General features: G+C 43.3%; 1 protein-coding gene across 4 annotated transcripts in view; it reads left to right on the top strand.

Moving 5' to 3' along the window:
• The window catches only part of NFIC (nuclear factor I C), a 269,386-nt gene that overhangs the window by 65,745 nt on the left and 177,054 nt on the right, over nucleotides 1-26,587 (top strand). For all 4 annotated transcript variants that reach the window (XM_073595294.1, XM_073595302.1, XM_073595286.1 and 1 more), the window contains exon 2: nucleotides 11,452-11,983. In XM_073595294.1, the coding sequence (XP_073451395.1) occupies nucleotides 11,452-11,983 (532 nt within the window). The remainder of the gene's footprint in view (nucleotides 1-11,451; nucleotides 11,984-26,587) is intronic.

The raw sequence follows: 26,587 nt of genomic DNA, 5'->3' as shown, positions 1-26,587 counted from the left end.
GAGGGGGGGAAAAGGGGGGAGGGGGGGAGAAAAACTGAGGGGAAAGAAAATAGAGAGGGGGAGGAAAGAGGGGGGGGGAGATGGGAAAGGGGGGGGGGGGAAGAGGGGAAAGGGGGGGGAAGGAGGGAGGAGGAGGGGGACAGTAAGGGTGAGTGAAGAAGCGAAACCCAATAATTCCGTCTATGTGGAAAACAGGTCAGAATTGAGAAAAGCTGCACACAGGTATTTAGAGCTGACACTTACCACTAAAGCATTAATTGGTTGAAAGGCGCATGAGTTGGGATAAATGAGGACAACATATCAGAGGATCATATAGTGGAAAGGTTGAAGAGGCCAGACGCTGTTAAGTTAGCAATGAGAGCCCCCCAGGGCTGGAACCATTGATGTGTGCAGAGGAAAGAAGTCACCGCAGCAACTGCAATCGAAGTTTATATTAAAATTACAATCCACAATTGTAAAAGGGGGGTTTGCCCACAAAGAGGGGGAGCAATAAAGGTAACAAACTGGGGTTAAAGTTTACCAAAATATGGGTAATGTGGATTGGCAATGGACACAGAACAGTATCAGGTTAGGGGGTATTGGTCCTCAATAGGGGAGACAAGATTCTGAGGTAGCAATAAGCAAGCATACATTAACGCTGCAGGTGACGTTGCATGGAGAGACTGTGTTGAATAAACTTGGTGCAGATCAGAGGATACAGGATACAAAAGGAGAGCCTGACTAAGAACAGAGGGGGAGCGGGACTTACCCAGAATGATGATCTTCAACTAGCGCGGCGTCAGGAGGCTGTAGGCTCGCATAGCGGCCGTGACCGGCCGCTATAAGAGCACCCCAACCCGGAAGTCAGGGACAGCGTGGCAGAGGCGGTCCCTGACGTCACCGGGTCTGTTCGCCCGCACTGCGCAGGTGCACAATAGGTGCTACTGCGCAAGCGCGCGCTCCTGTCAAAGGGAATCGAATTCCCAGACATGGAGACGCAAGCAGCCCAGAGGCTGCCAGGGCGAGCATGTGTCCGCCGCAGGGAGAAGAATCGAGGCGGAACAAAAACCAACAGAGTCTGATGGCGGGGGAGAGGTTATCCTTGAACAGCAATACAAATGGGACATACTTGGACATTCCAACATGACAATAAACCAAAACACAAGGCCAAGTCGACCTGTCATTGGCTATAGCAGAATAAAGTGAAGGTTCTGGAGTGGCCATCTCAGTCTCCTGACCTCAATATCATTGAGCCACTCTGGGGAGATCTCAAACATGCAGTTCATGCAAGACAGCCCAAGAATTTACAGGAACTGGAGGCTTTTTGCCAAGAGGAATGGGCAGCTTTACCATCTGAGAAGATAAAGAGCTTCATCCACAAATACCACAAGCTTTCATTGATGTTAAAGGGGGCAATACACTGTATTAAGAACTGGGGTATGTAAACGTTTGATCAGGGTCATTTGGGCAGTGTCTGTTGTCATTATGATTTAAAAAGCGTAAACACAGTTGATTGATAATAAATGGCTTCAGCCAAACACTAATTATGAGTGAAAGAAAAGTTTTTGTGTTATCATTCATATTCTCTGAAAAATGGCCAAGAAATCATAAATTTTGCCAGGGTATGTAAACTTATGAGCACAACTTTATAAGTAGTAAAGGCAGCACATTATGCAAGTCATTTATTCTGTACTGCAGGTAAGTTTACCAATCTGGTGATGAAGTAATCCTTTAATCAGGTGGGTACATATTGTACTGCTGGGGGATATTTGTAGCAGTCCAATATTGTCTAAGAGAGCCAAGTACCCAGAGGGTGAGAAGAAGAGAATTCTCTCTAGATTCTGAAGTTGCAAGTGCTTTGATATTCCATAATAAGAGGTAGAGAGTTAAATTCTGGGTCACTGGAGGTAACTGTACCAATGATTTGCTGACTTGATTTGATGTTGTTGGTCTAACAACTGCAAGGGATAGCCACACTGTTTAAAGTGGTCTACCATCTCATCCAACAGTGGAACGCATGTGTATGGTGCCTGAGCCCTTGAATGTGTTTTTTAGGGTGATAACATTGGGGGTTATTTACGAAAGGCAAATCCACTTTGCACTACAAGTGCAAACTACAAGTGCAAAGTGCACGTGAAATTGCACTGAAAGTGCACTTGGAAGTGCAGTCGCTGTAAATCTGAGGGGTAGATCTGAAAAAGATGAAATGAGGGAAGCTCAACTGATTTTATCATCCAATCATGTGCAAACTAAAATTCTGTTTTTTAGTTTCCTTGCATGTCCCCCTCAGATTTACAGCGACTGCACTTTCAAGTGCACTTTGCACTTCTAGTTTGCACTTGTAGTGCAAAGTGGATTTGCCTTTAATAAATAACCCCCATTGTCTATCCTTTTTCTATGGGGTTTTGAGAACTGTCATAAAGCTTATGACAATCCTGCAAACAGCATATAAAAAGGATATCAAGTGAATAAAATCAATCAGACCTAAATAATAATTAAAAAGTTTATTCCCCCTAGTTGCTTGCTAAAACACTAAACAGTAATTCCACCCACCGTATGAAACGATTAAATTCCACTAAAAATAGTGTAGCATAACATCTTACCAATGCATACTAAAAATCAAGTGTCAAATTTTAACAAGTATATAATGCATCACATTAAAAAAAGTCCAATATTCAATGATCCACAGTCCAGTGTCTCTCCTAATGATTATATCAGTGCAGTAAACAAACACCCAGTGTCTTCAATCTATATTCATGCTTCTGTGCTCATCCTTTACCAACTGAAAAACCTGTTTACCTCAAGGAACAAGGAATACACATGTAATGTGTGTAACCCAGGATCTCAATAACCAGAAATCAGCTCTTCAGTCCTCCTTCCCCCTGCTCCAGGTTTCTGCTTCTTATCACTCCACCGCACAGCTCACACATCCATAGCCAGGTTATAAAATGAAGAGGCACAGAAACATAGTGCACAGAAACATAGTGTACACACGTTTATTCCCCACACAGCATACAATTACTTTAACAATGATTTCCACAGCGCTTCAATAACACACACATCAGCCGACTCAGCTCCCGGGCACAAGAACGGCCTGTGATTGGGTTTCTTCAGTAGGGCCTTCAATTGGCTCAATCCCCACCATGTGTTTCACCTACCAAACTTCATCCAACCCAGCAGCACAACTTCATCTCATCCACGCCCACCCTAGACGCATCACTCCTGGCCCCAGAGCTGTGTGGGAAATGTAGCTCTATGGGAGGGGATGTGGTGTGAACGAGATACACCTTGTACAGGAATTTCTCGCATGCCCACAGAGAGGGCTCGGCGTGCCAGCTGTGGCATGGGTGCCATAGGTTCGCCATCACTATACTAAGGGAATACCACAAATGAATGAAGGCAGATGTGTGCGCCTAGCATGAAGAAGAATGTTAAGATCAGTCTCCTTATGATTTAAACATGTTTCCAATCTGGTCTCAGCCCCTAAACTGATCATATAGGTGGCAAGAGCAAGACAATTCACCTCTGAATCAGAACAAGTTAATGTCAGAGCAATAGGTGTAGGGAGTGCATTAAGCTGATCAATTGAGGACATCATATCTTCAAGGACACTTGTCCAAATCAGTAGAAAAATATTGAAATACCGCTTGTAAGATCTTATCACAGAGTAAGGGCTTAAGAATTGTTTATAGTGATGCATTAGGATGTTGGAAACACAACCATATATTCACACCCATAGCGGTTTTTGAATTTGTAAAAAATATATTGTTCTCAAATTTGAATATTTAAGAGTCAGAATGACTTGAAGTAAATCTATCAAAAAATTAACAGGAGGTGATTGATATTATGCTTCATGTACAGCAATCAGACCCCCCATATGTGTAATTATAGTGTTTAAACGTTTAATGTCAATAATAACCAAATATGCATCTCATAGGGCCAAGATCTTCTGTGCCTGGATTATAGACATTGAATCCTATAAAACTATGACATATTGGTGACTACCTGTTGTAGAAAGTGATCTACTAAATCAGCAAGAGGTTGTAATAATGAACTATTGGTGGTTGTCCAGGAGAGTGTGTGGAAACGTTATATATTTTTGGCAGTGTGGATAAAATGGGACAGTGGGCTGTATTGAATTGTTAGGAACTTATACTCATTTACACTCATTTACCCGTGCAATGAGAGCACGGTGATTAAAGCATCCACAAATTGAGTGTTAAGTAACTCATGATGGTAATAGGAGCAATCAGGAAGTACAATTGTTCACCCCCACACCCCCTATCAGCAAGCCATATACAGGTATAACAATCATGTTATCAGCCAATCTTTTTCATTGCCTCCCATTCAACTTGTATTTATTTTTGGTATTCTAATACCTGTGGAATCTGGTGAAGGACCACTCACTGAAAAGTTGTGACTGCAGAGGGAATTACTAATGCATTTTTTGGTGCTTTTTATTTAGAATTTAGAACCCAGAGGTTTCTAAAGGTACATTCCTGTAATCTTCCCTAAGTGCCAACATTAATTCAATGTTGTAGAGATCGGTGTTAAAGAGGATCCTAACTAGCCCCTGTGTGTGTTTTTTTGTATCCCCTCTTACCTTTTAAGCTGGGTTAACTTCGAAAAATATACTCACGCGTGGTGGCTCCAGCATTGGTCTGCTATGATCCACCTACCTGTGCTGTACATCAGGTTCTGCCTGGCCATATTTATTTCTTACTCCATCAAGAGCCAGCTGTCTCCTCCTGGTTTAAGCAGCCAGCACCCCAATGATGCACCCTCTAATAATGCTTCCTATGATATGTGATTTATATGAGGCTTCATGAATGAAACACATTCTATCCTAAGCAGAAATAAATATGAGAGGGGATGGGTTTGAAAGTAAAAAGAAAGAGTAAATAAACTAAAAAAAATCAGCATTTTCGATGTAGGGGGGAATCAAATACAGTAAAGTGTATTATTCAAGTGAAGGTCTGCTTTAATATTAAAGCGGTAGTAAACCGCGGTTAAAGAAAAAAAAAATCCCCTGCAAGGCTATGTCATAATGTACTAGTATACATCGCATACTAGCTCATTATGAGGGACTTACCTTAAAACGAAGCCCTCCAGCGGTGACTTCCCTCAGGGTCTTTCCTCAGTGTTCACGCCCTCCGGCTACATGAGTGACTGGGGGGAGCGCTTACATCTCTCACGTGCAGGAGCCGCCATTTAGGGCACTGGCTCTGAAGGTCCGGGCACTGTAATCTCATCGAAGAGATTGGTAAGGACAAATAAGAATTCCCTACTGAATATCTGCTCCTTAATAGAAGAAAGTGAGCTATGACTTAAAAATTATTGTATCCAGTCTGTCCTTGTCTTTTCCGCTCTGGGTCCTCTGCCACCTTTTACAAACCATCCCAATTGCAAGGTGGGGGGGGGGCAGGCTTGAAACGAAAGGAGTTGGTGAGACCTTGTGGAAACATTGCCCAAAAAAGCACTGAGTCCTGTGTAGTATTTGTAAGTACCTAGTTCAGTATCATAGGATTAACCTGATCTAGCGTCAATGGTGGAGAAAATAGGGAGCTGAATGTGACACTGTTTGATTGCTTGCGTCCGCTGTCTCAAGGCTATAATATATTTATTTCAGGTACTTTAGAAAGCTGGCTCAACAGTGAAGACCTCTAATTTTTCATGTGAAGTTGTTTTGTAGTGTGAGTAATCTATAATTTATATTGTATAACATTAAAGCAGTACTAAACCCATAACCAAAAATGTAATATATTAAAGCTTACCAATCTCTAGATACAGGGCCCTAGATAATTTTTTTTTTCCTGGGGTGGGTTCAGGTCTTTCAAACTTAAGGGCATCATTTACACTTTTATGTTGGGGGAGGTACGGTAAAAACATGTGACAGCAAAGTGGGGCCGTGACGCAATGCAGCGCAGCAAAAATTATCCCTACTCAACTGAATAGAACGCAGTGCATGCAGTTGTGGGGCGGTAGTGTATTCATTAGTAGAGCGAGCTCCTGCTAAGTAAGCTATCTAGTTTTGTTTTCGTTCAGAACTATAAAAAAACTCAGGCTTTAGATCTCATTCATATGTTCCAAATGGCCTTGGAATGGCAAATATACCATGACAGCCAGGATCCCAGATGTTCCAATTTTTGTCAGCTACTCAGCCTGTTCACCTGAGTGATGGGCTGAAAAGATCCACTGCTGTTAACATATATCTGCACATCCACCTCGGGGGGACAAGGCAAAAACACATTGGGGTGTGGCCTGGCGGGAACCTACCGGTACTCCTGCAGCACATTCGGGATCATCTACATTACTCCCCAGTTCGATTGAGCCTGAGCAACACACTTACAAACCGTGGGTCACAGTAGTTACCTGCTATTAGGGACAAATTTCTGACCCTGGATGCAAAGAGATTTTATCCAAGGGAAAAATATATCCCTACCTAGAGGTAACCACTGGATGTGCAGATACATGTGGATACATGTTTACAGCAGCAGACAGCCTTGGCTCTTTTTAGCCCATGACTCAGGTGTACAGGCTGAGCAGATATTGGAACATCTGAGATCCCGGGTGCAGGTATTTGTAGTATACTTGCTGCGCCATGGTCATGTACGATGTATGGATGAGACAAAAGACTGGATTTTAGCTAACCTTACTGTGCAAGTTGAGCAGGAGCAAGGGGCAACATATTGTGGTAGGCAGTAATTTCAGTGATTTATGTAAACCTTAAAAAACTGTGTCCTAAGAAATTTTCATGAAATGTTTTAAGAGATGAAAAAAAAAATATATTGTGCACTGCCTACCACAGGATCGTGCCCTTTGCACCTAGTCAATATGGCTGGCTTTTATTCAGTCTTAAACTGTAGTAAACCCAGCTTTTGAACTTGTACCTACATGTAAGCCCAATGATAACGCTTACCTGTAGGTACAGTAAATATCTCCTAAACTTGTTTTGTTTAGGAGATATCATGGAAAGCAGCCGGTGATTTCCCGATGCATGCACTCTGAAGGGATGGTATATTGATTGGTTGTACTTCTCCTGGGGAGGAGTGCAGTTCGTTTTGCACTTTTGTGACTTTTTAGCCGACAGCCAGCTATAGCCCGCTGTCAGCTGACATAGCTCAGCAGGTCCAGGCTGTGGAAAGATCCTAACTTTAAAGTCAGGATTCACCCAGATGCCTGGACCAGCAGCTCGCTCAGCCTCTCAGTGAGCCACAGAGACCCTGAACCAACCACTCCTGCCCACCCCACAGCTTGGCATTCAAGTGAGCTTGGGGGAGGGGGGGCAGAGCCAGGGACTGACAGTCACCACTCTTTGCTCACTGAAGGCTGAGAACTGAGTGATCAGTGGTCATTGATCGCTCTGTTTTTGGTCTTAGAAGCAGACAGATGCAACATTGGACTGTTGCTCCATCCAGTGTTATGCCACGTACACACGATCGGACTTTATGGCATACTTGGTCCAGCGTACTGGATTCTGTCAGACAATTCTATCGTGTGTGGGCTCCAGCGGACTTTGTTTTCTCAAAAGTTTGACGGACTTAGATTTGAAACATGTTTCAAATCTGTCCGACGGACTCGAGTCCGGTCGGAAAGTCCGCTGATCTGTACGCTAGTCGGACGGACAAAAACCGACGCTAGGGCAGCTATTGGCTACTGGCTATGAACTTCCTTCTTTTAGTCCGGTCGTACGTTATTACGTACGAATCCATCAGACTTTGGTTGATTGTGTGTAGGCAAGTCCGTTCATTCGGAAAGTCCGTCAAAAAGTACACCGCACAAAGTCCATCTCTTTTAAAGGAAAAAAATCCCCCTCTCCCTCCTAAGAACCCTCCCCAAGCAAGATTCCCACTGTAAAATATCTCCCTCCCTCAAATATCCCCCCAAAAATTAAACCCCCCTGTCTCTAAACTGAACCCCCAAAGCAAAGATATCTCCCTCAGTCAACACCCTCTCCCCCAGCAAAGATTCCTAGTTATGAAGAAAATCTCCCTTCATCCAATCAAACTCCCTCCCAGAAGCAAATCCCTGGCATTAACCACCCCCCTGAAAACTTCTCTACAAGAAACTCCTCCCTTCTGCAAAAGCAAACCCCCTTTCCTTAACCTCCCACCAAAAAAAACTCCCCCAGGCTGGAATTCTCACTTCCTCCTTCCCAAAACAGAAAATTGATGCCTCCCCACTTACCAGACCTCAGATTCAGCCTGGCTCAGAAGTAGGAAAAATTCTGCATCCCCAGTCTCCCTTCGGCTGTGTCATATGATACATCGAGGAGGAATCTAGGAGTTCCCTCAAACGTGCACCGTCAGTTGCCGGCATCTGAGACCTGCAGTAATTTCATGCTTTTTAGGGGGACCCCTTATTAAACTGAGGGGATGGGGCACAATAGAAGGGGGGCTGGCTGCTGCACTCCGAAACTTTGATTGCTTCTACTGTGCTGATGCTGAGGCTAAACAGCAGGGATACTGTCTTGGCATTTTGCCAGGATGCTCTGGGGGGGATGTTTGAACACCCCTGATCCCCCCCTATATACGCCCCTGATGTCATGGTTGCATTAGGTTTATTTTTTTTTACTTTTTTCCCTTTATTTCACCTAGTGATCCAGCCAGTAACACACTTGCTGTCTTATGCCATGTCCGACAGAAAAAGTCAGACGGGAGCTTTTCATTGTATATTCCGATCGTGTGTATCCCCCATCGGACTTTTGTACATTGAAAATTCTGACGGACTTAGAAAGAGAACATGTTCTAAATTTTTCCGACGGAACCAATTCCTATCGGGAAAACCGATCGTACCAAAAATGACGCATGCTCTGAAGCAAGTACGAGACGGAAGCTTTTGGCCACTGGCTATTGAACTTCCGTTTTCTAGTCCCATCGCACGTGTTGTACGTCACCACATTCTGGACGGTCGGAATTTGGAGTAACCATGTGAATGCAAGACAGCTTGAGCGGAATTCAGTCGGAACTCCGTCGGAAAAACCTTCAGAGTTTATTCTGACGGGAAAACCGGTCGTGTGTACGCGGCATTTTTCTGTAGTAAAGCAGACACCTTTGAACAGCAACTTTGTCCATTGAAAGGGCAGTGTTAGACTAGAAGATTTAGATGGACCTGACTAACAAAATGAAGTTGAACTGTTATGACTATTTGTGAGCAGTTAAAGCAGTTTTTTTCCTTTTGGGATAAAGTTTTTACCAAAATGAATATATTGTAAGCTGACCATTCTAATCACCTCTGTCAGTGGTAAATAGTTTGTCTCAACCCTCTAACTGCCACTTTGTCTGCGCAGCTTGGTCTGCTAAAGGATATTGAAAACAAAGAAAAAAAGCCTTAAAAAAAGAAAAATAATACAGCCAACACATCTAAGAATTGGTGAGCTGCAATTTAAAGTGATTGTAAACGATAACCTTGTGAAAAAAAACATTCAGTTTGAAATAGTAATGGAAGGCAAAACATTTGTTTATAGATATAAAAAAAAACATTATAAATACCTTCTTTCCCTTTTTTATAAGTGATCACTTAGGAGAAGTGAGGGAGGAGAAGCAGCAGTACACTGAGCTTCCCAGTGAAAGGCTGTGGGGGGGGGGGGTTGGGGGCTTGTCAGAACAAGTCTGATCATTGGAAGAGAGCAGGCTTGAGTTCCCAGCACAGCTAGAGAACCGGCCACGCTGGGAAGGATGTGCTTCTATGCCTAGTGTGGTCAGTTAGAAATAGGAAAGCAGGGAGACTGGCAGGAACACCAGGGATTTCACACAAAGGAAGCAATACAAAGAGAACAGGAGACTTTTTCATACAAGTACATGGTACAGCAGGCACATATCAGGAATATGAAGTGTTGGGGGAACAAAGGCTTTAATAATATTTTGGGTTTAATACAACTGTAATCTTGGCTGGAAAACAAAGTCCCCTGTATGTTTTTGTGATGGTCAAGTGTTTTCATTACTATAATTAGTACCAATGTCTGTGCTAGGGTGTTCCCCTACTATGGCAATGATGTCACCATCTTGTGGCTGTAGCCCTGAATGTGGAGACCAAATCATCTGCTTAGATTCATGGCCCATGTTTTATGAGATCTGCTTTGCTGAATCTGATCACCTTAATTAGACAGTAGTTTATTATCTACATTCAAGGCTTAAAGTAATTGTAAACCCTTGTTTTTTGTTTTTTTTTAAATAACAAACACATCATACTTACCTCCACTGTGCAGTTTGTTTTGCACAGAGTGGCCCCGAACCTCGACTTCTGGGGTCCCCCTGGCGGCGCTCGCGGCTCCTCCTCGCATCGTTAAACCCCCTGGGAGAAGCGCTCTCCCTGGGGGTTACCTTGCGGGCGCACTTCTGAGTCCAGCATTTGCACGCATAGACACAGAATGCTGGACTCTGCCCCGCCCCCCCGGCACCCACATCTTTGGATTTGATTGAGAGCAGCCGGAACCAATGGCTGCGCTGCTATCAATCTATCCAATCAAGAGCCGAGAACCCTGAGCAGAGAGGTACAGCGCGTCTCCACCGAAGGAACAAATGGGCTCAGGTGAGTAAAACCTAGGATGCATAGGATGCATTAAGGTGAAAAAACACAAGGGTTTACAACCCCTTTAAGGCAAAGGCTTCGTTTTCTAAACAAATAATGTGTTCTCTTCTAGGGTTGAGCTAAGGTTTCAAACTATATTGAGAAATTGTCACATGACAGCAGGTTGTCATTCCAATCAGAATTGCTACATGTAACAAAGTGGAAGGGATGCTGGTGACATAATTGACCTAATATGGCAATGTCATTGTCAACCTTAGTTTATCCTTGTTCTTCAGCATTTTGTCTCTTAATTTACTGTAGTCATAAAGCTTACATTCTGATCCAGTTTACTCTAGCGGGAGTAAAATATATTCCTTCCTGATCCCCCAGAGGGCAGTCTGATATTCTCTGGATCAAAAATCTCTGGTTGTGCATGTAGCTTAAGTATAGTCATTTAAAAAAATAAGACAAATAAAAGTTAAAGGAGAAATAGAGCCAAAGCTATTACTTCTCCTGGGCATCAGAACGAACTGCACTTCTGTGACCCGGCAAAAGCCTGCAGTCGGCTGGCATCACAGAGCCACTCCAGGCTCTGAAAAGATCCTGATCTTATGGTCAGGATCTGCCCAGATTCCTGGACCAGCAGCTGGCTCAGCCTCTCAGCGAGTCACTGAGAGCCTGAGCCGGATGCTCCCATCCCCTGCACAGCTTAGCGCTCCAGTGAGCACTCAAGGGAAGAGCAGAGAGCCGGTCACTGAAGGCTAAGAAACAAGCGATCAGTAGTCTTTGATGGCTTGGTTCTCAGTCTTAGAGCCGGAAGGGGACAGATGCAGCATTGGATCGATGCTGCATCCATTTAGGTAAGTATAATTTTTTTTTTTATATATAGAAGCCCATACTTCAAGATACTTAAATTGTTAAGAATGGCTTTTTAAAAATCAACATATTTTTTCTTCTTTCTAGGATGAATTTCACCCCTTCATTGAAGCTCTACTCCCTCATGTTCGAGCATTTGCCTACACCTGGTTCAACCTTCAGGCTAGGAAAAGAAAGTATTTCAAAAAACATGAGAAAAAAATGACTAAAGAGGAAGAACGAGGTGTAAAAGATGAACTGCTAAATGAGAAGGCTGAGGTTAAGCAGAAGTGGGCATCCCGGCTTTTAGCAAAGCTTCGCAAGGATATAAGGCCAGAATTTCGTGAGGATTTTGTGCTGTCTATAACTGGCAAAAAGGCTGCTACTTGTGTTCTCTCCAACCCAGACCAGAAAGGAAAGATTCGGAGGATCGACTGCCTTCGACAGGCAGATAAAGTGTGGAGGTTGGATCTTGTGATGGTGATCCTTTTCAAGGGCATTCCATTGGAAAGTACAGATGGCGAGAGACTGGTGAAGGCTGCACACTGTTCTAACCCACAGTTATGTGTTCAGCCGCACCATATCAGTGTGTCTGTTAAAGAGCTAGACCTGTACTTGGCCTACTTCATTCGAGAGAGAGGTGAGGGGATGCCTTTGGCTGCTTTCAATACATTCTTATCTGATCCATGTTTGTGGAAGTAAACATGCTTAATAATCCTTACCTTATGTCATACCATATCCTCATAAGCAAAAGATATTTTTCAAAAATATTGTATTCTGATAAATGTAGATGGTTAATGCATGTCAAATAGTATTGAATGAATACTTTTTTTTTTATTTTTTACATGGTGTTCTTTATATTTTTTCCACATTTACATGGCTTTACTACTGTGTGTAACTGTTTTAAGTATCCCTGGCAGTGCTATATTTTTACCAACCCTTGTTTTTACAAGAGACTGGGTCTACATGTAAATGTTGATAAAAAATCTGCATAAAGGTTTTATAAAAAAAACCCTCATATTTTAAATATCATTACAAATTGTACACCTCACAGTTCTTTTAATATTAAACAATATAAAATACACTTAAAAGAGTTATATGGTCACAGCATTAAGCATACACTTTCATTTTTTATAACATCAGCATTGTAATAATGATACAAACCGTAGTTATTTTTGACAATCCAATATAAGCTTACTTGAAAAATCTCCTTCCATGTTGTAATTGCCGGCTGTCTGCTGATCATCTCTATCCACAACTTCCTGAATTCCCTACATGCTTTGCAGCTTCTCCACTGCTGTTTACTTTTGACTTCTAAGGACTACATATCCCAGTACAAGGACAGACGCGCAGCACTGAATGCATCACTAGGCCTGTCTTTTATTTTGATAGGCTGGATGCACGTGGCTGCATGAAAAACCTGCCACTCCCCAGGTGCATAAACATAGACCTCTGCACAGATGTACGTGTCTATGTGCACTTGTGAATGAATCCTTCAAGTAAAAGCGTCAGGCGTGAAAGCAAATAGCAAATGTGATATGTTATAGACAAGGCTAGAATGCAATGGCATCCCTGGGGGGGGCAGAGGGGGCTCTGACCCCCCCAACATTATGCTGTGCCCCACCATGTGCCCCCCCCCCCCCCCCCCCAATTAAAAAAAAAACATTTTTTTTTTTTTTTTTTTACAAAAAGGCAATGTCTAAGAGGGAGAGCATCCCCAGTCAGCTCCTGCAGGTGATTCCTCTTACTTTTGTCCCTGTCCCCCCATGTGCCATCCCTAAATATGAACGCTGGAGACACCACTGCTAGAATGAAGCTTCATTGTGTATTTTGTCTGTTTAGCAAGACCAAGACTCACTTTATAGCCTTATTGATAATCAGCCTAACAGGAGCCTCATTAGCTCTTATTTTGGATCTGTGTCTGTCCCTAGAATACTGACAGGACATGAAAAGCAGAGACCTCACCTACCATTTACTGAGCGCAGCCCGCCTCTCTTCTACTCTTATGCCCCGTACACACGGTCGGACATTGATCGGACATTCTGACAACAAAATCCTAGGATTTTTTCCGATGGATGTTGGCTCAAACTTGTCTTGCATACACACGGTCACACAAAGTTGTCGGAAAATCCGATCGTTCTGAAAACGACGTAAAACACGTACGTCGGGACTATAAACGGGGCTGTAGCCAATAGCTTTCATCTCTTTATTTATTCTGAGCATGCGTGGCACTTTGTGTGTCGGATTTGTGTACACACGATCAGAAATTCCGACAACGGATTTTGTTGTCGGAAAATTTTATAGCCTGCTCTCAAACTTCGTGTGTCGGAAAATCCGATGGAAAATGTGTGAAGGAGCCTACACACGGTCAGAATTTCCGACAACAAGGTCCTATCACACATTTTCCATCGGATAATCCGACCGTGTGTACAGGGCATAAGACCTCTTCATACATCATGCAGGCAGATACTGATAATGCATTCCGTTCCACAGTGCCACCCGTTCACTGGCTCACTGTGTTCCAACCGGACAGAGAGAAAACTTAGGCTCCTTTCACACTGGAGCGGTTTTCAGGCGGTATTGCGCTAAAAATACCGCCTGAAAACCGCCCCTAAACAGCCTCCGCTGCGGTGCGCTCGCAGGACGGTAAAAAAAGTCCTGCGAGCCGCTTCTTTGGAGCGGGGAAGGAGCGGTGTATTCACCGCTCCTAAACCACTCCTGCCCATTGAAATCAATGGGACAGCGCGGCTATACCGCGGAAATACCGCGGCTATAGCCGCACTGTACGAGCGGATTTAACCCTTTTTCGGCCACCAGCGGGGGTTAAAACCGAACCGCTAGCGGCCAAATACCGCTACAAGAACGACGGTACAGCAGCGCTAAAAATAGCGCTGTTGTACCGCCGACGCCCCCACCGCCCCAGTGTGAAAGGGGCCTAAGACACAATTCTGCCTGGTGCAGGAGGATGAGTTTAGACAGCAGGGACCTGCTTTCCAAATTGTGAGTTAAAAAAATGAATGTATATGCACTTGCAAATCTATGTTACCTTTTTGGTTTAACCATATTTTATGGTATTCATATGCAATGCTATAGTCTTTTTAAATACCTCTCTGGGATAAAGGTGGTGCTTCGATCTGAGGGAAGTGAGGTAATCATTCTGTTAAGTTCTCTTTAGGAGCTACTTTTTTGCTTGGGCATTTAATAGGGTGAATCTAGGCACACCCTGTTTTACAACCTCTCCTGAATGATTTAACTTGACAGATAGTAACCCACGTTTAAAACGTCTGTTTTCCTGCATTTACATGCCGCATTTGCTTTTAGAAACGTTTTCAAAATAGCCAAAAATGAAAAACACCTGTAAACGAAACATGGCTAAACATGAGTTACTACGTTTAGACGCGTTTAGAAGCGTTTGGTGTTTGAAATGCCTCTAAACTCAGCTTCTGAACCCATTTTTTTGCGTTCCAAAAAAAGACTCTAAACTCAACTGCCTAGAAACGACTGTAAACGACCCTGTGTACATGTACTGATAAGATAACATAGAGGAGAGTTCAGGAGCATTTGAAGAAAATGCCCAACTGCTCCTAAACGTCCATTTAGCAGCAGTAGTGTAGATGAGGCCTTAGGCCTCATCTACACTGCTGCTGGTAAACAGATGTTCAGAGGCAGTTGGCAGTTTTTTTGAGTTGCCCCTGAACTCATCCAATGTTATCTTATGTGTACATGTACACAGGTTCGTTTAATGTCGTTTTTAGGCAGTTGAGTTTAAAGGCCTTTTTTTCGAAAGCAAAAAAATTAGTTCAGACACTGAATTTAAAGGCATTTCAAATGCCAAACGCTTCTAAACGCGGTAACCCACGTTTAGCTGCATTTCGGTTACAGGCGTTTTTCATTTTTGGCTATTTTGAAAAAACATTTAAAAAAAAAAAATACTTCTAAATGCAAATGCGGCGCAAACACGGCATGTAAACACAGCAAAACAAACGTTTTAAACGTGGGTTACTATCTGTCAAGTTAAATCATTCAGGAGAGGTTGGAAAAACGTCCCGTGTACATTAAGCCTAAGCCTTTGTTTGAACTGCAGTTGCCATGGTGCTGCACATGTGATCAGCTGTTGTGTATATTTGGATTAAATACTAGTGTTTACCATAGATAAGACAGTGTCCAATATTTTAGGAGTCCGCTCAATGAATGGACCCATCTTAGTAATGCCCTTGAATGTGTTGAAAATTGGTTTAGGAAATTTACATCTAGCAAGTTTACTAAGGAGGTTGCAGAGCTAGTGTCCAGTAATACTAATGTAAGGCTTGTGCTGCTTTTTAATTGAGATTCACCTGGATCAATAAAGTTGTTTAGAAATGCCCATTTCAATTTTTGCTGATTTTGACCCATTTAAACAATGGAAACCCTCATATATACCGTACAAGCAACTCAGATCAAATTCTACTAAATTTAAAAATGCATGCAAATATACATGCATTTTTTAATCTGCTTTTGGATGCACAGATTTCCATTTTTAATAAATGCAGCAAAACTGAATGCACCCGAAATGTAACCTTGTGCATTATAATCATTACATAAATTTATATGTGTTTAGAAATGCCCTATAATTTCATATAAATGAATAAAATTGAATGGCAATGTGAATGCGGCTCAAGAACTGCATCAATTGGTTAATAAAGTGAGTTGAGTTGTAGCTATACAGGGGAGTGCCAAATATTTTTAAGAATTTTAAAAAGGAGAATAATTTTCATTATTTTTATATGGAGCATGATCTGGGTTAGAATTTTCTGTTTTATATGTTTGATTTGGAAGGGATTCAGTATCTATTATACAGCATATATTCTAGCCAGCCTCTAGCTCCCCGGTGCACAACCTATTGCCCAGGGCTGTTAGCAGCCCTCAGGGACCCTACAGATGTTAATCAGCGTTTCCCTATTGCCCTGTTATAGCACTGATGTCTAGCAGTCTCATGTAATGTGTCTTCAGTCTATGAATGTCTCTTGAAGCAGCTCTAAAAACATAAAGGAACACAGAGAGCGCAACATAGTGCAGTAATTAAGTGCTTTTATTGAAAGTAAAGAAGATAAAAAATGGCCACTCACATGTTTAGAAAGTGTTTTGAGCAAAATTGAAAAACATCAATCAAAGCAGCGCCTCTCTGCTCTTCTATGAGTCCAAGGCTGAGGTAGGGTGTAACCATCAATTCTCACCGCTGGGATGCGGCTCCAACCCACTTGAAGATCCGATGGAATCAGAAAGAAGGTTATGACGTCACCCAGTGTTTGAAGTCCTGTTGTTTGCTGCTGATTGGGACTCTTTTTGTTGCACTCACTGTATTTTACTTGTGTATTCATATCAATGAACCTTAGTGTTGCATTCATTCGACTGGTTATCTGGAATACAGTGTGCGGAGAGATGGTGTTGTGTGTTGTGCTCATAGATCTTTTGTTTTTTACTGGTCTTGAAGCATGTCCCCTGTTTCCAGCAGCTCTTATATTATGTTTACAGTCTCTGACAGCCTCTTGCAGCATGTCCGCAGTCTCTGACTATCTTCTTTATCATGCCCATAGTCTCTAACCATCTCTTGTATCATGTCTATAGACTCTAATGCCGCGTACACACGGGCGGACTTTTCGACGGACTTTCCGACGGACTTTTGAATGAACGGACTTGCCTACACACGATCAACCAAAGTCCGACAGATTCGTACGTGATGACGTACGACCGGACTAAAATAAGGAAGTTCATAGCCAGTAGCCAATAGCTGCCCTAGCGTCGGTTTTTGTCCGTCGGACTAGCATACAGACGAGCGGACTTTTCGACCGGACTCGAGTCCGTCAGGAAAGATTAGAAACATGTTTTATTTCTAGGTCCGTCGGGACCTTTTTTTGGGAAAAAAAAGTCAGCTGGAGCCCACACACGGTCGAATTGTCCGATGGAGTCCGGTCTGCCGGACCTAGTCCGTCGAAAAGTCCGCTCGTGTGTACGTGGCATAACTATCTCTTGTATGGTGTCTGCAGTCTCTGACCATCTCTTGTATCATGTCTAAAGTCTTTACTATTTTATGTATCAGGTCCACAGTCTCTATCTCTTGTATCATGCCTGCAGACTCTAACTGTTCTTTGTATCATACCCATGGCATTTGAATATATCATTTAGTGTCTGCTGTCTCTGAGACTGAATAGGCACTTAATTTTATGTGTGGCCCCCCCATATCAAGAAAGTTGACCAAGAGTGCTCTAGATATCACTGTCTCTGGATATGTAATTGAACTAGTGCAGAATAATGGTAGGGAGCTTTACTTACTGTATAAGTATAAGAGAACTATAGGGATGGTCTGAGACTTATTTTTATTAACCAAAATTAATAACAAACTATTCACATTTGTATAATGCTTAGAGCATCTTTGGTCAAAATTAGGGTTGCACAATTTTTTTTTTTGTTCCAATCGTTTTTATTACTTTTTCTAAACAGCAAACAGAACATTATGCCCAGATATTCATCAGAAGATTGTTGAAACAGGAATGTAATATACATTGTGCTCGGTGGCTCTTATCGCATATTTAATAACAAAACCCATTAAGAATGGTCATTTTATGGCCAGAGAGGCTTCATTGTCTCCTGATAGCATCCCTCAAAACCAAAAAGTCACCCCTCCCCCTCCCCTCCCGCCATCATTATGGTGTAGCCGAACCATAGTCTAAAAAATGATGGAGCGGAAAAAACATAAACATAACCGAAAACAAAAATCCCCAAAAAAAAAGGGGGGGAGAAATTAGGAATTAGAGTAGAACAGAGTGGAATGGGTCCTTTGGGTCCCGGCCTCTCATCACAAATAACCCAGCTTTCAGGGAGCTTGGAGATAAGCAATCCAGGGTTTCCAGACCCTCTCAAACCTAGCTTGTCTTATACTGGCCAGTTTTTCGTTGATCATATTTCAGGACACCTTGTGTTTCACCAAGGTAACGTTACAGGCGATTTCCTTGCACCGGCTATGGTTTTTTAGCCACTAGGAGAAAAAAAAATATGAGAGATCGTAGATGTCTGGGGATCTCCTCTGATAAGTCAATAAACAACCCTGTTTTGGCCTCTCTAGGTATATTTTGTCCTGCCGTCTTATCCCCCCCCTTATCTATAAATTGAGCAATTCTATAAAGACCCTTGTTGATCCACCACGTGAATTGGGTGATCTGTTGGCCTGGTAGGAAGTGAGGGTTATTGAAAAGTGGGGCTGCTGGTAGATGGGGGGATTTTAAAGGGTGTATCCTGCACGCTGTGTCCCACAGACACAAAGAGTGGGATAAAGACGCTCCTTCGCAGGTAGCTACATTAGAAGATCCAGTGGAATGGTCTGACTGGCTTGCACCTCTAGGTGGACCCAATCGGGTCTGTATCCTTCAAAAAAAAATTTATATAATTGGACCAGTTGTGCCTTCCTATAATATCGCAAGAAATGTGGGACTCCTAGCCCCCCTCGCTGTTTGGACATGTATAGGGTATAACGGGCCACCCAGCAACCACCTTTTTTCCAGATAAATTTATATATCAGGGACTGTAACTGCCAGAGGAAAACAAAAGGGACTGGTATCGGAGGAGATCGAAGATAATATAGTATGCGGGGGAGATCCGTCACCTTGATGGCTGCTATTCTACCCATCCAGGAAAGATTTTGCCAGGTCTGCCGGTCACGTTCTGTAGCATCGTATAAAGGAGTGTAGTTTGTCCGAAATAGTGTGGCGATGTCATGGGTCAGTTTGACCCCAAGATACGGTAGCTCTTGTGTACACCATTTAAAGGAGAATGATTGCTGTATTGAATTTAAGACCCCACCTGGGATGTTTATATTGAGAGCTTCCGATTTGAGCTGATTGACCTTTAATCCAGAGATGGCTCCAAAGTCAGATAGCAGGGCAAATAAATTGGGTAAGGTCGTGACAGGATCCGATATGAATAGCAGCATGTCATCAGCAAATAAGCCACATTTATGCGTTTTGCCACCGCTTTCAATGCCATGAATATTGGGATTGGATCTAATACCTATCGCCAATGTCTCGATAACAATTACGAAGAGGAGCGAGCAAAGAGGACACCCCTGTCTAGTTCCTCTCCGGATGTGCAAAGGATCCGATGTACGACCATACCCAATAATATTAGCCGATGGCGTTGAGTATAAAGCCCTCATTAGAGTAAGAAATTCTAGTCCACAGTTCCATTTCCTTAGGATATGAAACAGAAAAGGCCAGGATATAAAGTCAAAGGCCTTGTGAAGGTCCAATGACAATAGCATGCCCCATCTATTAGCCCCATCCCAGTTAAATCGCAGCATGGAGATCAGATCTATCGCTCGTCTAATCTCATCTGCGGCCTGTCTCCCTGGTACAAACCCAACCTGGTCAATGTGAATATATTGTGATAGAAAGTTATTGAATCAATCCGTGTATATTCTGGTCAGGAGTTTTAGATCATTATTGATCAGGGATATTGGGCGGTAGTTGGCTACATCTGTATGGTCCTTGTCTGGTATTAGGTATTAAACATATATTAGCTTTGTTAGAGCCTGCGTCAAGGTCTAAGCCGTTCCGTATTGCCATAAAAAACTGGCGGAGATGTGGTGCTAACTGATTTGCTAATTTCTTGTAATATGCTGTGGAGAAGCCATCCGGCCCTGGAGTCCTAGAGGTCTTTGCGTGTTTGATCACCTCTAATACTTCTGCTATAGTGATCTCCTTCTCTTAAATCTCCTGATGGGAGTCTGAAAGAGAAGGGTGAGTGAGATCGGTAAAAAAATTGTCTATGGCTCCAGTTGATGCATTCACCTGTTCACCATGCAGCAAAAAATAATATTTGTGGAATAAATCCATTACCATCTGCGGATTCTGTGTCAGAGTGCCATTCGTACGTCTAATTTTAGGGGCTACTGTTCTGCGGAATCTAGGCGTCAGATTACGGGCTAACATGGTGCCTGGTTTATCCTTGAACGTGTAAAAGGAGGCCTGAGTCCATCTAAGATTCTTTTCCACCTTGGTCATTAGACAAAGATTCAATTCCAGCCGGATATTTTGTCCCTAATGTCCAAATTTGGGTTTTGTTTATGAAAAGTCAGTAGGTCTGACAACTCTTTTTCTTTATAGTGAATAAGGGCATTCAAGTTCTTGAGGCGAGATGCTATTTGAATTAGATAGCCCCGAATCGTGGCTTTCTGGGCCGCCCAATTGATCACTGGGGAGGTGTCCTCAGGTCTATTTGAGGCCAAATATTCTTTAAGATTTTGTTCTATGTCAAAACAAACTGATGGATTGCTCAGAAGTTATTCATTCAGTCTCCAAGGGGTGGGGCCCTTGTTCACTGCTAAGGTATCACACGATGTCCAAAGTAGGGAGTGGTCTAACCAGGTCACATCCACTATTTTGCTTGTCTGAAAGAGAGGTACCCCTTCAGGGTTCGTGAAAAAGTGGTCGATTCTAGAGTAGGTGCGATGTACGTTGGAAAAGAACGTATAGTCTTTCCTGGAAGGATTGAGTTCCCGCCAAACATCAGTCAACTTGTGATAGTGGAGCATTTTAGCCAATTTGGAGCTGATTTTGGGGTAATGTCTGGAGGAGGACGATAGTCTTCTGGTCTTGTTAAAAATAGTGACTAGAGCTACATTGGAATCCCCCGCAAAAAGTACCATCCCCTTCAGGTCTGGGGACACAGCATGCAGTAGAGTATGAAAAAGGGGAAGTTGGCCTGTGTTAGGGGCATAGTACGAGATTAAGGAGATTGGAGAGCCTTCCAAAAGCCCCACTAACAACAAGTAGTGACTTTCTGGGCCGCAAATCTTTTTTTCTAGCGAGAAGGATACATGTTTAGAAAAGCAAATAGCCACACCTCCCGTCCCGTCCGGACCATTTGCCAAGTAAAAGTGTGGGTAATAGCGGTGTAAAAAGTTTGGGTTATAGTTTGGCGTGAAGTGTGTCTCCTGTAGCAGGAGCTCGACAGCATGTAAGGACTTGTAATGTTGAAAGGCCATCCTCCGCTTCAATGGGGTGTTTAGGCCTTTAACGTTATAGGTGGCAAAAAGGGAGCTTTGTAGTAGTGTCTGCCATGGTGCACAAAGAGACGAAAAGATCACTTACCAACCCCTGCTGGTATGACAATTAACTTTCATGGTTCTCAGAATTGTTTGATCGACCAAGGACCGGTACCAAGAGGACCCAGCTCAAGGAGAGAGTTCAGGTGAAGAAAAGGAACAATTAGACACAAAGAGAGAGAAAATAAATAAATAAATAAATAAATAAATAAATAAAATAATAATATCAATACGAAAACTGTCCTGTAAACAAGAGGTCACAGTGAATTTGCAGTAGTATGCAATTTAACAAAAATTATACCAGACTATGGGAAAAAGCTCCCACTAGTCTTCCACCGAAGTCATCCTGGGCAAAGCCCAGGTCCTAGTTTGGCTCCAATCCCCTCTCTAAGGGAGGGAAACAAAGACAAACTGAGCACATAGCCGCCACCACAGGCCCTCTCCCTGTTCCCACGTTTAGCAATGAAATGTCAGAAATCATCTTAGATCTCCCCTTTATGATCCCACCCTAGATTCAATCAAAGGGGGAAAAAAAAAAAGAGAGAAAACAAACAAAGGAAAATCTTTCACAGGGTCCATTTGAACTCAAGAGCCATCTTTATCTTCATGGGGGTCTGCTTTTGAGCTTGGCTAGGCTTCTGGTGGAGCGCCACACTTGAAATGTGTGATTCCGTGCGGTGCTCACATTAGAGGAGCCGGGTCGTGGGGTGCGGGGAGATCTCTCCGGATCAATGGCTATGATGCCGAATTTCTTCAGCAGTGCGTCACCTTCCCGGAACGTTGAGAAAGAGGGCTTCTTGTTGCGGTAAGTAAAGTTCAGTCGGAAAGGAAACGCCCGGTAGTATTTTATATTTTTGGCTATCAAAGGTTGTAGCAGTGGTTTTAAAGCTCTGCGCTTCTGGATAGTAGTCGGTGAGATGTCTGCGAAGATCTGGATTTTGTGGTCCCGCAATTGCAGGTCAGCTATTTCTCTAGCTCTGGCCATTACTTTCTCTTTGACTGCGTAATAATGAGGCTTTACGATGATGTCCCTTGGTAGGCCGTCACGGGGTGACGTCAGAGCCCTGTGTGCCCTATCCAATTCCAGCTTGTGGGAAGGTATGTCAGGGATGAGATGTTGGATGAGTTCTTTAACAATTGCTTTGGACTCAGGAAAGGATTCAGGGATGCCATGGACCCTGAAATTGTATCGGCGGGACCTATTTTCCAGGTCATCGATCTTATTTACTGCATCATCGCATCATCCAGTCTCTTGTGTATGTCTTCAATACATTCCGTATTTTGGTTGGTTCTGGCAATAGTGTCATCCAGGGTGGTTTCTATTGTTCCTATACGAGAGCCCAGCTCCTGAAATTTGTGTTTCAGGTCAGATGTTATGCATTTGCTTTCTTTTTCAAGCCCTTGATCTAACACGGTGGATAAATCGTGCTAGCAAAATGGGATCTCCTAAGTATGTAGCTATTGATGGAGCAGCTGCTTGGGCACTGGGGAAAGATGCGGGCTCATCCTCCATGCTCCCCTAGCTCAATGCAATGTCACATAATGCCCTGTCCAGGTCAGATTGAGAGGAGAAGATATCTCTGTCTGGGGATATAGAAGCTGTCTGTGAAGATCTGCTGCTCAGAGCCCCTCCCTGAGCCATGGACAGGCAAATCTGGAAGCTGTGACTGTGTCTCTGTTTGCAGCCCCTGTCTATGCTTTGGGGCTGCCATTTTGGACATGCAGGCTGTGTTCCTGTAGCTGTCTGTGGGCAATGGGGAGGGGGTTGCAGGCTTACCCCTGTTCAGCAGCCGAGTCCTGGAAGCCACGGGAGTCCGGCCGGGTATGCAGCAATCACGGGCAGGCTGCTGCTTCTCACGGTTAGGTCTTTCTAGCCAGCGGGGAGCGGAGCTATGTGTTCCCGCTGCTGATTGTTGTCCACTGGAGGTTGTGAGGGGTTTACAGGCTTCCCCCGTATATCTACTGGACCCAGGTAGCAGCGGGATTCCCGGCGGGTATGTGGCAATTGCGGGCAGGATCACTAAGTGCTGTGACGGGGTATTTTAGGCCAGCGGGGAGCGGAGCTGAAGGAATACACCGCCGCCATCTTCAGCCTTGCGCATGCACCTTTCCCGATAACACTTTTTTAAGACAGAGTACAAGTACCGATAATTTTTTCAAGAACTCGCCGATACCGATACTTTTTTTTAATGTCATGTGACAGTGGCACTAATATGCAGCACTGATGGGCACTGATGAGGCGTGGACTGTGTCAATAGTTTTTTATTTTAATTTTTTACAGCGGACAGTGTCAGTGGTTTTTTGTTTTTTTTTTAAATTTTAACTTTTAAATATTTATTTATTACAACGGTTTCTTTTTTTTTTTTTTTTTTTTTTTTTTATCAAACCTGTTGGGGTGGGGGGGGGGCTTTGGTGAGATGTCAGGGGTCTAAACAGACCCCTGACATCTCCCATTTGAGACAGGGAAAGGGACTAAGGACACAGATTCCCCACTCCCTTTCTCTGAAGCCTCAGCTGCACTGAAGATGAATGGACAGGAGTCAGAGGCTCCTCCCTATTCATAAACTGAAGCATCGTAAACACAGTTTACAATGCTCAGTTATGAATGGACAGAGTCAGTGACAGAGGAGCACAGAGGGGAACCCGAGGAGGACATGGGGGGAACCCGGAGGAGCACACAGAGAAGCACATGGAGGAGGACACAGAGAGGGAACGGAGGCGGGCAGGGGGGGACCGGAGGAGGACACAGAGGGGGACCGGAGGAGAACACAGGGGACAGTCAGGAATGATCGGTACGTTGGTGAGGCGAGTCATAATCACAATCTCCCTGCACGGCTTTCAATAAAGCAGCTGAAAGCCATGGGAGGAGAAAGGAGAAGCGGCTGTCCGATGCTTTATTGAGATCGGTGATTTTAACTCCCCCCACCGCCGCACCGATTGTTCCTGACTGTCCAAGTATCGGGTCAAGCATCGGAGCATTTGCACGAGTACAATAACTCACGCAAATGCTTGGTATCAGCACCGATACTAGTATTGGCATCGGTGCAACCCTAGTCAAAATGCTGTGGAGAAGCCACCCGGCCCTGGAGTCCTAGAGGTCTTTGCGTGTTTGATCACCTCTAATACTTCTGCTATAGTGATCTCCTTCTCTTAAATCTCCTGATGGGAGTCTGAGAGAGAAGGGTGAGTGAGATCGGTAAAAAAATTGTCTATGGCTCCAGTTGATGCATTCTCCTGTTCACCATGCAGCAAAAAATAATATTTGTAGAATAAATCCATTACCATCTGCGGATTCTGTGTCAATTGTATTTCAATTATTTGTAGCCTACTCCTATTATTTTGAACAATATTGAATTCTGTAAACTTACTTCTGTAACGCATATTCACTATGTCCTGTGAGTAGGCATTGCTGTGTCACAGAATTTACAGAGCCTGACTTCTGAACTACAGAGGTGTTGAGAGGAGGAGTTTTAGAAGGCAAAGAAAGTTTAGGAATCACAGCTTCAGGCAGCAAAGTACTATGGGGAATGTAGAGAGATGGCCAGCAGACAGGCAACACTTTTTTTTCAAGTAAGCTTTTATTGGATTGTCAAATATACCGTAACTATTGTTTGTATTACTATTGCAGTGCTGATGTAATAAAATGGAAGTGTATGATGTTACCATGGGACTCCTTTAAAGAAGTACGTTTTCAATTTATAGTCCAGTTTTTTAGTAACCTTGCCTGGTTTCCCAAGATAGCAAAAACTCGAATGAAATCAACACATTCACTCATAAGGGTCTATTTACAGTATAATGTTTGCAATCATGATTCACACAGTTTATACCCAGGATTCACACATTTTTGTAATTGGATTAAATTGTTAAAAGGTGTGAATACTGGGTAAAAGATGTGTGAATCATCTGCGAAAACATTTATAAGTAGACCCCATACAGTATCTTAATGCTGAGGTTGAAACACTTAGGGCTCATTCACACAGAGTCCGCCGGCTCAGCAGCACATCTCTCTGTTGATCTCCGCTGAGTCGGCGGATGACAGGTCCGTCTCTGCTCACTGAGTGGGGAGGGGCCTGTCAGAGCGCCGCTGATTCCTATGGAGAGATCGGACGAAAATGAACAGGGTGTCCGTTTTCATCAGATCTCAGCCAATCTGATCCGCCAAGACGGATGGCGAACGTACCACCATACGTCTGATTTTAGAGGATCGGATGGCAGACGGGTGTCAACGGACACATCTCCGCTGACATCCATCCCCCATAGGAGTCAATGGATGGCCCGCTCGGATCCGCCTGAAAAACGGACAGGCAGATCCGAGCGGGCTTGCCGTGTGAAAGGGGCCTTAATATTACAAGGGCCAAAGCAACATCCTTGGATTACTCTTCTTAGGTAGTTCTATGCTACGGAGGCAAAAGCTTTGGCTTCCCCAGGTGAGACCATAACACTAGTGCCCACATGAGTTTGCAAAGCTTGAATGTTCACATATATTCTATGCATGTTTAAAACTCCACTTTTTTGGAAAAAAAGCTAATTAAAAAATAAATAAATAATATAATATACCATTGAGACACAAGTCATATTGTGATTGAATGTTATTAAAAAAATTACCTTTTCTTTTCGAGCTGCAGCGCTGTCGTTTTCTGTAAAATGCAATGCAATATGGCAACCTGGAGGCTTGTGTGATTGGCTTACTGATTTTCCCAAAAGTCTGCCCTAAGATACAAGTCAGATTTGGGGAATCCCCTGCAACAAAAATGCAATTTTTGATTAGATAGTCCCAAAGGGAATTTGCGTCTCAAGGGATGCAGATGTTGCCACTTCATTAGAGCCCTGCATGTACAGCAGCTGATTGATCACTATAAAATTACCCCCATACAGATTCGCTCTGCACATGCACATAGACACAAACAAACAGCTATTTCTTCAATATAGCAAAAGGTAGGAATCTGGAATAAAGTTTGTTAAAATCCTTGCAATGTACATTGAGCAGCCAGAGGGGAATGTTTTTTCCCAACAAATGTGGAGTTACTCTTTAAATAGTTAGTTTGGGCTTTGGTATTTTATGAATGGGTCCAAAGCTTTCTCTTTTTGGCTGAGGTGGAGATGTTGACATCTGCCCACCTTTCCACCTCAGCCAAGCAGAGGAAGCCAATCAACAAATAAAATTTTTCA

This window comes from Aquarana catesbeiana, linkage group LG01, assembly GCF_042186555.1.
Source record: "Aquarana catesbeiana isolate 2022-GZ linkage group LG01, ASM4218655v1, whole genome shotgun sequence".
Lineage (NCBI taxonomy): Eukaryota > Metazoa > Chordata > Amphibia > Anura > Ranidae > Aquarana > Aquarana catesbeiana.
This window is presented reverse-complemented; position numbering and strand designations above follow the sequence as displayed.